The 14,049-nt window shown below is 54.3% G+C and overlaps 2 protein-coding genes across 2 annotated transcripts; both read left to right on the top strand.

Annotated features, from left to right (window-relative positions):
* The first annotated feature begins 3,467 nt into the window (after window positions 1–3,467).
* On the top strand, window positions 3,468–7,561 carry DUSP26 (dual specificity phosphatase 26). Its single transcript, XM_042886282.1, has 4 exons — window positions 3,468–3,691; window positions 5,563–5,835; window positions 6,116–6,324; window positions 6,799–7,561. Exons 2-4 carry the CDS (start codon window positions 5,657–5,659, stop codon window positions 6,996–6,998), a joined length of 588 nt encoding a protein of 195 aa, XP_042742216.1. The 5' UTR covers window positions 3,468–3,691; window positions 5,563–5,656; the 3' UTR covers window positions 6,999–7,561.
* A 1,000-nt stretch (window positions 7,562–8,561) lies between these two features.
* Window positions 8,562–13,892, top strand: RNF122 (ring finger protein 122). Its single transcript, XM_042886295.1, has 6 exons — window positions 8,562–8,642; window positions 11,613–11,769; window positions 12,590–12,635; window positions 12,997–13,038; window positions 13,337–13,419; window positions 13,493–13,892. Exons 1-6 carry the CDS (start codon window positions 8,618–8,620, stop codon window positions 13,605–13,607), a joined length of 468 nt encoding a protein of 155 aa, XP_042742229.1. The 5' UTR covers window positions 8,562–8,617; the 3' UTR covers window positions 13,608–13,892.
* The last annotated feature ends 157 nt before the right edge of the window (window positions 13,893–14,049 follow it).

Raw genomic sequence — 14,049 nt, 5'->3', positions numbered from 1 at the left:
CCTCTTTTCCTTTCTTTTAATGGAAAATATCTCAGCTTTGCCAGAACTCGAGTGGCCCCTCCAGCAGTGAATCGATCCGGCCAAGCGATGAGGCTTTAATGTCTGTTCTGGAGTGGGCACAGAGGGGCTGTGTTCCTGCACATCCTCCTTCCAAGGGTTTGTTGCCTTCGATCCCACTCTTATGGTGAAGCAGATTTCTGTTTGGGGACTGGGAGAGGATTTAACAGCACACAACTGCTGTCCCAGAGAATGGAGAGATTTGGGAGAGCCCCAGGGAAGGTAACCTCGAGCTTTGCAGTTTCCTTCCAGAATAGCTACAGCATGGATGGAGACCCAAAGAAACCTTCATTCCTGTCCTATATGCAAGCAAATAGAGAATGAAGATTGCTCTTTGTTACCTCACTGCTTTGATGGAGTTGATACCACTTTGGGATGGCTGTGTGGCCTCAGGAGCCTCTTGCAGACCAATGTTCTGTGATGCTTCATGAGGCAGCCTGCAGCACACCCCACAGCACAGCCAGAGAGCAGTGCAAGGGATTTCCCTCCCCCATTGGGTGCTCGCTGACCCCACCTGAGCACACAGCTCCTCCTGGGCTGCTCAGTGCCAAGCAAACCCCATTTGTCAGATCCCTCTCAGTTTGTTGCTGCAACACTGCTCCCACCCACATTGCTCCTCTCCATAATGTTGCCTTTTTGCCGTGACTGCCAGTTAATAGGAGGCTTAATTTTCTGCTGGTGTTCTGCAGCTTCCTCTGCACTCTCTCCCTCCTCTGCAGTGGGTCTGCCGAGCAGTGAATGTTGGATGAAATACATCCATTCTGTTTGTGATTGAGTGTAATAAACTCTGGCTCCTGTGCCTTCCAGGTGGCTTTTGGACATGCAGCATTTACTGCGTGAAGTGATTGATCTCTGATCTTTAAAATAGAGCTGTGAAGTCTACGGTGCATTTGCATGCATGTGGAGTATAAAGGCAGGAAAAAGCAGCTCAGAAACTCTCTAACCCCTGCCCTTTATTTCCTTGGGTTGAGTTTTCCATGTTTGACAATGCACACAGTGGTGATTTATGTATAACCAGAGCAGCCTCCAGTGGTCGGATCTGCAAACTTTTCCAAGCTGCCCTTTTTGCAGCTTGCTTGTGGGTTTTGCAGAACCCCAACCCCTATTCCTCCCCGCTCTGAGCTCCGTTTAGGAGGGGAGGGACAGCTGGGAGCTGCAGGCGTGCTGCTTATTCTGCTGGGAGCCAATTCTGCCTCTAATTGAGCTGAAAGCAGCTGCTTTGCCCTCGCCGCCGAAGGCCTGCTGTGCACAGCAGTTTTTGACAATAGCTGAGATACAGCTACAGGGGGATACAGCACTGCCTGTGCCAGCATCCCACCCCTGCTGTATGGCAGCACCCCCCTCAGCAGCAGGTCTGCAGCCATGGGATGCAGGAAACCTTTGCTGTGCTGCCCTTCAGCTGCTCAGCTCTACAGCAGCTCTCTGCAGCGATGCCCACAGCTCAGGGAAGCTGCAGCATGCCTCTCCCTTCCTCTCCAGCCATGCACCCACACAGCTTTTGCCTGCCCAGCACCAGAAGCCCTTTGCAGCTGTGGGGCTCAGGCATGGTGGAGTGGTAGAGCTGGCAGGATAGCAGAACTGTGGGATGCTGTGGGATGCTGTGGCTGGTCCTGCAGCTGGGTGCTGCCCAGGGGGACACACCTGGGGCAACTGTGGGCAGGTGAAAGGCTTTCCAGGTTCGTCTTCTCAATTCTCTCCCTGTGCCTTGGTGACTTTGGCTTTTCAGTGCGTAGCTGAGCAAAACAAGTGAGGGATGGAGCTGCAACAACAGGGTGGTCAGGAGGTGGGGGAAGTGAGCAAGGCGTGTGCAAGTCACAGCAAACACCGAGTGCAGCTTGAGCCCCCCCAGCCTGCAGCCCAACTCCGGGGCTTTGGCTTCTTGTCCTCAAGGACAGGTGCTGCAGGAGGGACACAAGCTGATAAATCCTGCCAGGGAGCAAGGAGTGAATCAGTCTGCACTACAACACCACCGTTTATGGAAAACAAAGGGAGGAGGTGAGGCAGGGAGGTCTGGCTTGTGTCTGAGAAACTTCCCTTCTGCAGAAGTAGATTGCTGACACTCCTCACTGCAGCTGCCCAGACATTCCAAACCATCAGAGATGTCATTATCTCAGAAGTCACTGGCTTTGTTGGAGACTTCTGGCTGCTTTACAAAGCAATTCCAGTATTGTTGGAATAAAAACATACCGACTACTAATCCTCTCTTTAAATGGCCAGTAAGTTCCCTACAGGCAATGCTCTGCCAAAGAGTTTATCCATCTAATTTTATTTCATGTTGGGCTTTTTTAATTCAGATTTCACCTCTTGTGATGGAAGTCGTTGGCACTTCTGTTTAGAAACACAACTTAGACTATTGGGATAGGAATGGGGAGAGGGTCCACGTTAAAGCTGTCCACACAACAGCTGGAAATTTGTTTATAGGTCACTTGGCCACTATGCTTTGGAGGGCAGAAGTGGGGCCTTTCTGCAGTGAGTGGCACCAAACCCTCTGCTCAGGATGAAACACAGGACAGGCTTTCCTGAGCTGGCAGCATTCCACAGCATGGAAATACTGGCTCAGCAGGGTCAGGGCTTCCTGGGGCTGTCCCCTGTTGGCACCTGTGCTCCCCTGGGAGTCTGCTGTGGGGCCTCTGGGTGCATCTTCCCACGTGCTGAACAGGAGCTAAAGGGAGCAGAGGCAGCTGACAGCATGCCTGGAGGGCAGCAGTGCACAGGGCAGCTGCACAGGGATGCTGCGTTCAGCCCTGGAGCTCCTGAGGTTGCCTCCTAAGATGCACAACTATGCAGAAAGTTTTCTGTTTAATTGGAGTGCCATAAACCTGAGGGTGATTGCATGCTCTGGAACAGTGCGTTTCCATTCCTTCTCAGATTGTTTTCTCCCCCCGACTCTCCTACTTTCTGATTTGTGGCAAACTTAAATTGAACACCAGCACTTCAAAGTGCTCTGCCTGGGAAATATTCGACTGAAATACTGAAGCACTTCTGAAATGAACGATGTCATTTAGAAGACGTCAAAACAAAAAGCTTCAGTCTTCTGAGTTTCCTCTTTTTATCCCTGACTTTGGCATGACTGTATCAATAGATAAGACAGATCCCCATCCCCCCACAAGGCTTATTTCCTTCACAAATGAAGAAATTGTCACCAAACCCCAGCTTTGCTTAACAGACCCCAGCAAGGGAGCTCATCAGGGTCAATTATCACAAAGAAATGACAGAGCATCCTCCACAGACAGCTGCAGAGGTACAATGATGCTAACCATGCCACCAGCACCATTGCATCAGAGCTTTCCTTTCCCCTTCTCTGTCTGCCCGGGGCTTTGGTTTGCTGGAGGAGGAGTGAGAGCAAAGCTGCTATTATTGCTGTTGTTTTTGTCTGCGTAGTAATGGGCATTTATGTGCGGGTGTGTGCATGCCTGTACGAGAGCCAGCGTTTGTGTCCGTCTCCCTCATTCCTCCCTTATCCATCCATGCACAGCATGATATAAACAAACCTGCCTCTGGACATGTCATGCCTTAAAATAGATGTTCATACATCAGCCTTTCCACAGCAGCGGCGGCAGCAGCAGGAAGACATGGCCGACTGGATCTGAGCACACCACACGTTTGGAGCAGAGACATCTCAGCCCTCACCAAGGTAGAGTAACAGGGTGGGCGTCTCCTCCCTCTTGCGTGTCTGTCTGTCTGTCTCCGGGAGCGTGCTCTGCTCCAGGCAGCTCTCCTGCTACTCCCCTCCCTCTGAGCATGGCATGACAAGCAGAGGGGCTCCGAGCAGCCATGGGCAGAGCGGGCTGTGAGCTCTGATGGGGTGCCTATAGGGGGAGGGTGGGGTCTGTCCTGAGTACTCGGATGCGGGGCAGTTTCTCTTCCCCTGCAGCACTTCAGGCACAACAGTGTGCTGGGGGTGGGATGCTGGAAGCCAGCTCTGGGCCTGAGGTTAGAGCTGCATCCCCCCCCCCCATAGGTATGGATTGCTGGTTTTGCAGCAATAAGGGGGTCTGCTGTTTGGCTCAGCACAGCCTCGTAATGATGACGTGGTGTTTTTTTTCAGACCCCTCTGTTGTTTGTTTCCTCATGCTGCCTATGGTGGCATGTGGCTGCGCTGCAGCCAAGGTCACCCAAGGTTTAAGGGCCCGGCACGCAGCCACACTGAATCCCTTTTCCAGGTGGGCTTTGCCAAGTCTGAATTCCCAGCATGAAGGAGTCCAAAATTCATCAGGGCAGAGAAGATGTGTCAGGGTGAGATCCAGCCCTGCTCAGAACTGGGGAGCAGTGCCTGGGACAAGGGTGCAGACAGCACTGACCTCTCTGTGCAGCACCCCAGGCACAGGGCGAGGGGAGGAGAACACCCAGGGGTCTCTGGACCCCCTCTGAGCTCCCCTATGTCCTTGCAATGTTTTTCTCCTACACACATTGCCAAGAAATGGCTGGAGGCTTCTCCCTTCCACGCTGCTGGCTGCTGGCAGGTGCCCTGGGCGAAATGTCAGAGCAGGGAGATGTGATCTGCTCCAGCCCAATGTCACTCAGCTTCCTCTCCCAGGGTCCCTGGGAGAAGTGGGCAGCACTGAGCTGCTGCTGGGGTTGCGGTGAGGGCCCTGGGGACACCTTCTGTCCCTCAGGCAGCTCAGAGCAGCAGCAAGATGGTGGGAAGGGGAACTGCATGGGGATTGCATGCTCGTGTTGAGGGGTTGCATTGGTTGGGCAGCAGAAGGCAGCTCTGAGCTAATGCCTGGCTGCAGGGACTGCCACTGCTCCAGGGAGGTTTTCTGCAGATGGGTGACATGTATCACCATGATCCAAAGGTTTGAGAGTGGAGCTGTATCCCAGAGGACCGACTCTGTAAAATGAGCTTTCTCATCCACTTAACTCTTTCCCACCTGAAACCAGCCCTGATGTTCAAAAGCAGCAGCAGGACTGCTGTGCTCAGAAGGGTTAATCCTGCACTCCCTCCCTGCAGGCTTTTGTGCCTGGTCTGCAGCAGTCTGGGCCCAGGCCAGGCTCTGCACGGTGCCATATGGAATCCTCCACCTGTTTGGGGCATTTCCTCCCCAATCCTGGTGGCTTGCCCAGAGCTGGCCGCCTTTCGTTGCTTTTGATCACAGGTTGGCAGCATCAGTTCTTGAGCTGGCTTTGTCCTGCTGGCAGGCAAAGCCCCCGAGCCAGCTCAGGAGGAAGGTGGTCCTGTATGGAGCATCTCTTGCCAATATGGCTTCAACCCAAAGTTGTGGAGCTGGAGCAGAACCTCAGCCCATGGAGACTCAGCAATCTGGCTGCCTTTCTGGCTTCCCTCCTCAGTCCTGGCATTACAAACTGCTCCCCAGCAGTATTGCTTCTTGGAAGGGACCGTAGGTGATGCTGTCTCACGGCGGGAACCACTGGATAGCTGCCTGTACACTGCCCTCTCTGCAGGAAGATTGGGCCTGGCTGTTTCAGGCCAGCAGCTCTACAGCAGGGCTGGAGTGGGAGCTCCCCATCCTTCTAACAGCAACTCCACCACTTCCATCACAGGACCGTGGGTGGCAGCAGCAGCAGAAGAGACCTCCAGGCCACTCTGCGGCCTTCAAGACCCCACAGGTATGCCTTGTGGGTCTCGGCAGCTCCAATGGCTTTCCTGTCCCGGTTCTCCAGGAACAGCACCAGGTCACCGAGTCGGGGTGTGCGGGAGGAACGCAACCACCATCCCATCCTCAGCATCTTCGAGCTCGAACGGTTGCTGTACACAGGGAAGACAGCCTGTAACCATGCTGATGAGGTCTGGCCGGGACTCTACCTGGGAGATCAGTACGTATCACAAGGGGATGAGAAGTGAGGGGATGAGGGATGGTTTTTGAAATGGAGGAGACTAGGAGAGGAAAGTTGGGAAAGTGAGGGAGAGGAGGACATGGGTTGAAGGAGGAGGAAGGACCATGTGCCCGTGGACTGTGAGATTACCTATCACTGTGAGTTTGAGTTCAGCATCTTTCCTTCTCCTTTGGCTTTCTCAGATGCAAATGCTTGACCAGGACATTTGAAACTTCTCTTTAACGTGGAATTTTCCTGCACTGTTTCTCCCTTCTTGCAGAGATATAGCAGCCAACCGGCGTGAGCTGGCTCACCTGCGCATCACCCACATCCTCAACGCCTCGCACAGCAAATGGAGAGGGGGTGCAGAGTACTACGAGGGCACGGGCATCCGCTACTTGGGCATCGAGGCCCACGACTCGCCCTCCTTTGACATGAGCCCCTACTTCTATCCTGCAGCTGACTTCATCCATCAGGCGCTGAATGAAGGTCAGTGATAAAGAGCGGTGGGACAGACGTGGGGAATGCGGAGGGTGGGTGGAAAGCTGATTGGCATCCTAGGAAACAAAGCTACTTCCAGGCTGATGTCTTTGCAGAATCATAGAAATATTAAGGTTGGAAAAGATCACTAAGGCAATATAGTCCAACAATCTTCTGGTCTGGATCGCCTCCTCCAAAGAGGAGATGGGCCATATTAGAGTCCTGGCCCCATGGGTCACAGCCTCAGCACTGTGGCTGCTCCTATTCAGACTGTTTTGGGAGACCCTGTTGCTCTGATACCCTTTGCCAAGGAGGGGACAACTGTGCATCATAGCCATGCTATAGCTGAGGCCCTACCTGCAGCCCTGGAGGCTGCACGCCTGACTTCAGCACCAGGATGCACGCAGCAAATTTGGATCCTCAGTAACTTTGTATTTGGGATATTCACCCTGCTGTGACACAGCCCCTGTGTTTTACCCACAGGAAGGATCCTTGTGCACTGTGCTGTCGGGGTGAGCAGGTCGGCCACCTTGGTCCTCGCCTACCTCATGATCCGCCACCACATGCCCCTCGTAGAAGCCATAAAGACGGTCAAGGATCACCGTGGCATCATCCCCAACCGGGGGTTCTTGCGCCAGCTGGTCGCCCTGGACAATGCCCTGAGGCTGAAGAGGAGCACGTGAAGGAGGATGAGAAGGGCCGTGTGGTGGGAGCAGCGCAGTGCTCATCCCATACCACTGAGTGGCAGAGGTAGACAGGGCTTTCCTCTTGGTGCAGATGCTTGGCAGCTAATGGGTTCCATGCAACCGGTCTCCCCCCGCAGAGGGGGTCCACAGACATGCGAGCTATTCCTAGTGGTAAAGCATAGGCCCTCAACCTGCAATCTTGCCACTTAGGTAGGCCTAATGCATAGCCTCCTTCCCAGCCTGCTCATGCAGAGATGCCTCTGGAGAGACATGGCCCCACGTTTCAGGTTATTCTGGACCCCTGTTGGCTCCTGGAAGCCTTCAAGGGTTGGTTCTCCCGTGTGGCAGATGCATCTGCCAAGCCTGTCCCATCTTTCCCTCCCAGGAGACTGAAGCTGTGTGTGTTCCTTGTCTTGTTTCCCATTTGTTTTCGGTCTGTGCAGCGATGTGAATTAGGTCTGGCATATGGTCCCCGGCAAACAGGCCTTTATTCATAGTGTTTGGGTGTCCTCCGTGCTTAGTGATAACCTGTACAAATAAAGGCAGTGCTAAGGAAGAAATCTGGCCATCCCTTGTGTGCTTTGAGACAGACTTTGTGTTCAGGCTGCAAATCTGCCATGGGTGTGGAAGAACATTGCCTCGGTGTGCTCAGGGTTAGGATGGGCAGAAGTCCTCCCTGATCCTCAGTCCAGGACAGAAAGGGGTGAATCAGAGAATGAAATTACTGTCAGACTGCGTGTGCTGTGCATTGCTGGGTGTGTTGTGCACTGCTGGGTGTGCTGTGTATTGCTGTGTGTGCTGTGCTGTGCATTGCTGTGGGTGCTGTGCATCACTGGGTGCTGTGCATTGCTGTGTGCTGTGCATTGCTGGGTGTGTTGTGCACTGCTGGGTGTGCTGTGTATTGCTGTGTGTGCTGTGCTGTGCATTGCTGTGGGTGCTGTGCATTGCTGTGGGTGCTGTGCATTGCTGTGTGCTGTGCATTGCTGGGTGTGCTGTGCAGTGCTGGGTGCTGTGCATTGCTGGGTGTGCTGTGCACTGCTGTGTGCTGTGCATCGCTGTGTGCTGTGCATTGCTGTGGGTGCTGTGCATTGCTGGGTGTGCTGTGCATTGCTGAATGCTGGCAGTGCCCGGGCATCTCTGCTGGGAGGTCGATGAGCAGCGAGGGATGCTGCTCATCGAGGGAAGTGTCTGATCATGCCCAAATCTCCTTTGCATCGCTTGCACAAGGCTGAGAGTCACTGGGAGCTCAGCGCCTGCAGCACAGCTCCCCGGACGGCTGATGCACAGAATCACAGAAGGGTTTGAGTTGGAAGGCACCTAAAAATCCTTCTGCTCCCGTTCCTGCCATGGGCTGGGATATCCCCCAGCAGCCCCATCCAACGTGCGGGACGTCTCGCAGGGATGCACGGTGCTCTCCTCCCCGGCGCAGAGCGGAGCTCGGGGCGAGCAGAACCCGAAGCTCCGAGACCGGGGGCGGCTCCAGGGGCGGCTCCGTGGGCCGGGGCGGAGTTTGAGGGGCCGGGGCCGCTCCCTGCCGCCCGGCCCGGCCCCGCTCCCGGCCATGGCCCGGCGCTACGCACGGCGGAGCCGGTCCGGCCCCGCGGAGCCGCTCCCGGATGCCCCCGTTCCAGTGGTGCCACGGTGAGAGCGGGGCCGGGGTTTGGGGCTACAGCCTTAACCGGGATGGGGTTGAGGGGTTGGGGTGGTTCCAGGCTGCTTCGCGTCCCGGGCGGTGCCTTCTGGCTCCTCCCGGAGCTCCGTGGACTCGGGTCAGGATTAGGGTCAGGGTCAGGGTCACGGTCACGGTCACCTCCCTCTTGTTTCTGGTTCACTTCCAGAGCTCCAAGCCCACTGCTGATGAAACTTGCAGCTTTTTTGCTCGTGTTGCTCAAAATGCAAACCCTTCTCCCACGTGTCTGTGGAATGAACTTATGTTAGTGGAGCCCAGGCACGGCTCCTCACTCTGCTCCTGGCTGAAAGAAACTCACAGAAACATGGAACTGTTTGCACATGTGAGGGAGTTCTGTTTAAACGAGAAGTGGTTGATTTTTATGACTAATAGCTGAGAAGCTGAGCTGGGAATTCCACCATCAAAGCTCTGCCTCAGCAACAAAGGCCGGGTTCTTTTAATTTATGGAGGGGTTACAGCCTTTGAAGCTAAATATAATGCAACCAGTGGCTTCCTCTGCTGTAACGCAATGCCCTGCGTGTGCTGTGCAGCTGGGGTGAGCAGTGCTCCTGCAGGCAGGCAGGCTGCCCATGTGCCAGCCGTGGGTTGCCCTCGTGGGCTGCATTAGTGCTCCTCAGCAGCAAATGCAGCAGCCCCAGGCACAGAATTTGCTTTGGGAGGCTCTGAGCAGCCACAGCTCTCCCAGCTTCCTCCTGTTTGGGCTTTGGGCAGCGCTGAGAACAGAGCCTGCCCTTGTGTAAAGGCCAGGATGTGGGTTTAGGACTGGCCTTAAGCATCTGACGTGTGTGTTTTGGCCTTAAGCCCTGACCTCACAAATATTTAAGTCAATGGTGTCCAGCAAAATTGCTTTGTTGTATACTTGTGAGGATCGTCGCAGAATCGGGGCCATTGGTGCGAATAAACGTGATATCCAGCAAAGAAATTGAGTTTTCAACCCAAATAGTTGTGCTCCCCATTTCATAACAGAAGGTATGTGCTGCGCTGGCCTGGAACTGCAGCTCCTCTTTGGCATCACAGCTTTTCCTCCCATTGCTCAGCTGTTCTCTGGGGGATTTGGTGGTCCCCAGCCCTGATCTTTGGTAGGCACTGTCCCTGCTGTGAGCTGTTGGCACAGGGCAGGCTTTTGCAGGAAGCCCATTGCAGCATCACAGCAAAAATTATATGGAAGCTGCATTCAATTTTGGTGATGCAAAGCTCATAGCTTTTGTGCGGGAGTGGAAAGAATGGTTTTATTTAATGACCTGCTGAGTTTTCCATTTGTTTGATTGAACAAGAATTGGGGGTGAGGGAGAAGCTGTGCTCAGCACAAACCCCATGCCTGCATCCAGCTCACAAAGCACTGCACAGACAGAGTCACCATTCGTGCCTGCTGCTTTCCAGGCCTCTGCTTTCAGGTGCAGAACTGGCTCTGGGGAGGCTTACATTGGTTGGTTTGGGTTTGGTGCCCATCGGGCCTTTGCTGTATTAAAACCAGATTTGCTCTGTTCCTCTCGAGCTAAAAATACAAAAGCTTTTGTCAGGCAAAGGGCTGTGCTAATTAATCCCAGCACCAAATCAGCGCCCGTCCTGCTAATAAATTCCATTGGGAAGAGATGCAGGAGCCAGGGGGTCTGGTTAGAATGGCTGGGATTGCTGCTCCAGGACTCATCCTGCTCCCTAGCCGGGTCAGGCACTGCCCAGAGCTGTGCTGCCTTCTGGCCCTTGGGAATTCCTGAACGCCTTTTTAGCAGGAATGAACCTTGCTAAGCTGGTGGGTCTAAAATTAACCCTGCCAGCTGTGTTGCGACTGGCAGGGACGTGTCAGAGCTGCTCCTCTCTGCTTCCTTCAGTACAGGGCTGTAAGTTACAGCTTCTCCTCTCCTACCTCATCTGTGCCCCTGCTCCGTGTTACTGCTCTGCCAATCCCTGTGTGTGAGTGGCAAAGAGTGGGGACAGCCCTGCATTCCCATCAAAAGAAGGGCCAAATGGGACTCAGCTTCCCAACCCTTAGCTTGTTTTGGGGCTGCTCCTGGTGCCGTAGTTCTTGTGGCAGTGGAGCTTTTCACACGTGGAAGGAGCATTGCTTTATCTGCATGCTCATGGGCTATGATCGTTGCCACAACTGTTCTCCTTTTGGTCACCTTCAAATTGAGCCTTGCTCCATCCCTCAGCACTGCTGAGCAGTCTGTGCACCCTGCACACAGCATTACCTCATGTGCTTGTTCCCTGGGGTTTTTTTTAAGAGCTGAGATAGTTCTTTTAATATATTTTTTTCTTCTTTTCCCCCTGCAATCATTTCCAGCAGGGGAAAAAAAAAAAAAAAAAAAAAAAAAAGCAACCCTTTCCTATTGTCTTTTCCTGCACCTGGTGGTCTGGAGAGCAGAATGCTGGGAGAACAGCAGCCAACAAACAAATCCTCCCTTTCATGCTCCATAGATGAGTGGCACATAGGCTGCGTCAAGCAATTACAGGAGGCAAAGGCCAGCAGTGGCTCTGCCCTCTGTAGGCAGGAAAACCTCGTTTCTTGCAGCCCAGATGCTCACCTGATGCACATCTCTGAGCTGGATGCCTCCCATCCTTCGCAGGCACATCATGCCCTGCCTTTGGCACATCGTGCTGCTGGAGAGCAGCTCAGGTCTGTGGAGATGCAGCAGTCAGTGCTGGCAAAAGAAGTGGTGCTGCCCCTGCAGATATCTCTGATTTCCAGCCCAGAAGACAGTGTCAGGGCTTTTGTTAGAGGATGGGAGGCTCTGGGGACTGCATTGGGAGAGTACAGATGGGAGTGAGCAGGAGCTGCACACGTCTCCTGCCCTGGTCTGCAGGGTGACCTCCTACCCTGTCTGGCATATCCTGTATGGAATGGCAGAAGGTAAGTTTCATCTTCTTCTGTTCTTCACCTCTTTTTTCTAATCTAAATACTGAGTTTTCTTCTCCCCTCAAAGGGTGCTCCTGCAGTCTGGGGCTGATTTACACCAGTAAACCCTGCACGATGCCCCCCATCACATTCCAGGACCTGCCACTCAACATCTACATGATCATTTTTGGCACCGGCATCTTTGTCTTCGTGCTCAGCCTCATCTTCTGCTGCTACTTCATCAGGTGAGCCGGAACCCTGCAGCACTGATTGCTGTTCTGATGGGGACTCATCATCCAGGAGCATCCGCAGCGCCTGGACCACTGTGCCCATCGCTTTGTCCCGTTGCACAAGAGCTGCTCATCACAAGGCTCTGTCCCAAGGATTGGGGCCAGGCTCAGTCCCCTGGTCCCCTGTGGCAGAGCAGAGCAGGAAACGCAGGAAGGGGCTCTTGTTTTTCATGGGACCACGCGGAGCAATGCATTGTGTTGGGCAGGGGAAGGAGCAGTGCTGCACAGGAGAAGGATGTCTTTCCACTCCCCTCCCAGCTCAGGGAAGGCTATTTTTAAACTCAGCAGCAGCAGCTGGTGTTTCTTGTGGGCTCGAGTTGCTCTGTCCTTCACTGCAGGATGCCTCAGCCCCACTGCAACCCTCAGCCATTTGGGGGCTCTGGGAGCACACCTCAGTGCCTGGCCTGGGGGAGAAGTGAAGGCTGCAAGCGCTCTCATTCCCCCTATGCTTTGCTGGGTTGCTCTGCAAGCAGCTCTTTCCTCTGTCTGTCTCGGCCAAGGTCATGGTGGGGCTGGGAGCTGCCAGTGGGTGAGTGCTGGAAATAGGGCGCTTCCTGTGCCGCGAATGACTTCCGAAGGCAAACAATTGGGGCCGTCGGCCCTTATCGCTGCCTGCTGCTGATTTCTGCAGGTGGAGCAGAGCCCTTGGCTCTGCAGGAGAGGGGCTTTGGGAGGGGGACTTAGGGAGCATCCTGGAACTGTATCCATGCTGTTCAGATGCTCCTCTCGGGGATGCTGTAAAGTTCACGGTGCTTTTTTTTCTCCCCATCTCTAGCAAACTGCGGCACCAGGCACAGAGTGAGAGATTTGGGTACAAGGAGGTAAGGCTGATGGCTGTTTTCTGCAGACGCCTCTAGAGATGTGGGGTCGATGTAGGAGGTGGGAGCAGCTGGTTGGGATGCAGCAGGGTGTGATGGTTCTTGTCCCCAGCTTACTCACCAACACATTGGGCACACAGCTGCAGTGCCCAGCTCAACCTGCCCCTGCCTGGCTCATTTCAGTGAAGCTTAAGGGCTGGGTCTGTCCCACAGGAGCCCGGAGCCCCATTTGAGGTGGCTGATGAGCACATGGGCACTGTTTGTCCAGCTTGGACTTTTCCCAGCTCGATGCTTCCTTCATAGAAACCTACCACTGGATCAGTCCCCAGCTGCTCCTGATACTCATCTGCTGTCTCCTTCCCAGGTGGTTTTGAAAGGTGATGCCCGGAGGCTGAATGTGCATGGGGTGAGTATGGTGCATTCATCACAGCTCCATCCTTTGGGCTCACATGGGGCTCCTGGGGTTGTATGGTGACAGAGTTGGACAGGGATGTGTCAGCATCAGGCTGGAATCAATAGTTCTGGGTTGAAAATCAGGAAGCAAAACCCTTTCTTGAGCAGCGTGGGGCTGGGAATACCCGGGGAGAGGCATTCCAGCAGCAGGGCTTCCCCAGCCACAGCATTTCTAGCAGGGGCTGTGCATGGACATCACTTTGGGTTCCATGTATTCTTGCTCACCCTCACCTCTTTCTCACCCCCTGCAGCAGACCTGTGCCGTCTGTCTGGAGGACTTCAAGGTGAAGGAGGAGCTGGGGGTGCTGCCGTGCCAGCACGCCTTCCACCGAAAGTGAGTACAGGTGTGTGGGCAGCAGGGGATTCCTTTCTGGGGATTTACATCCTCCCACGTCTCTGCTCCGCAGGTGCCTGGTGAAGTGGCTGGAAGTGCGCTGCGTGTGCCCCATGTGCAACAAACCAATGGCAGGTCCAGCCCAGCCCCACGCCAGCATCGGCACTCTGCTGGATGAAATGGTGTGAGCGGCCCCGCCGGTTTTCGCAGGAAAATGAAAGCTTAATCCTGAAGGATTTGGGGTTTGTGAGCCGGGGTTTGGCTCACGGTGCGTCGCTTTGTTTCGGGAGGGGGGGGGAGGTAGGAGGTGTTTGTTTGTACCCCAGTGTGCTCTGCAGGGACCGCCTGGGTGGAGCTGAGTTGCTCCGCGCTCAGAGCGTTCTGTACCCCAGCCCTCCGGACTCTCAGCCTCCCCCCCTTTTGGGGGAGAAATGTACAGGTTTGCGTAAAACAGATTAAACGGATGTTTGTCAGTCGGGCTGAAACGCGAGTATTTGGTGTGGGGCAGAAAACAGCAGGGCTGCGCAGTAACATTGAAGCGCCCTAAAATACCCTGAAAACGGGAAAACCCAGCCGTGAACAGAACCCAAAACCGACACGAAGTTCGTTATTCCGCTCCTGTAATTAAAA

Source organism: Lagopus leucura, unplaced genomic scaffold (genome assembly GCF_019238085.1).
Source record: "Lagopus leucura isolate 7727_CA_CO unplaced genomic scaffold, USGS_WTPT01 Super-Scaffold_100056, whole genome shotgun sequence".
In the NCBI taxonomy this organism is placed as follows: Eukaryota; Metazoa; Chordata; class Aves; order Galliformes; family Phasianidae; genus Lagopus; species Lagopus leucura.
This window is presented reverse-complemented; position numbering and strand designations above follow the sequence as displayed.

Bases quoted from the DNA above. Each gene is read 5' to 3' on its own strand.
- DUSP26 (XM_042886282.1), top strand. From the start codon at position 5,657: ATGGCTTTCCTGTCCCGGTTCTCCAGGAACAGCACCAGGTCACCGAGT. The intron at 5,836-6,115 runs GTACGTATCACA...CCCTTCTTGCAG, and splicing joins GGACTCTACCTGGGAGATCA to AGATATAGCAGCCAACCGGC. The intron at 6,325-6,798 runs GTCAGTGATAAA...TTTTACCCACAG, and splicing joins CCATCAGGCGCTGAATGAAG to GAAGGATCCTTGTGCACTGT.
- RNF122 (XM_042886295.1), top strand. From the start codon at position 8,618: ATGCCCCCGTTCCAGTGGTGCCACG. The intron at 8,643-11,612 runs GTGAGAGCGGGG...CTCCCCTCAAAG, and splicing joins CCCGTTCCAGTGGTGCCACG to GGTGCTCCTGCAGTCTGGGG. The intron at 11,770-12,589 runs GTGAGCCGGAAC...CCCCATCTCTAG, and splicing joins TTCTGCTGCTACTTCATCAG to CAAACTGCGGCACCAGGCAC.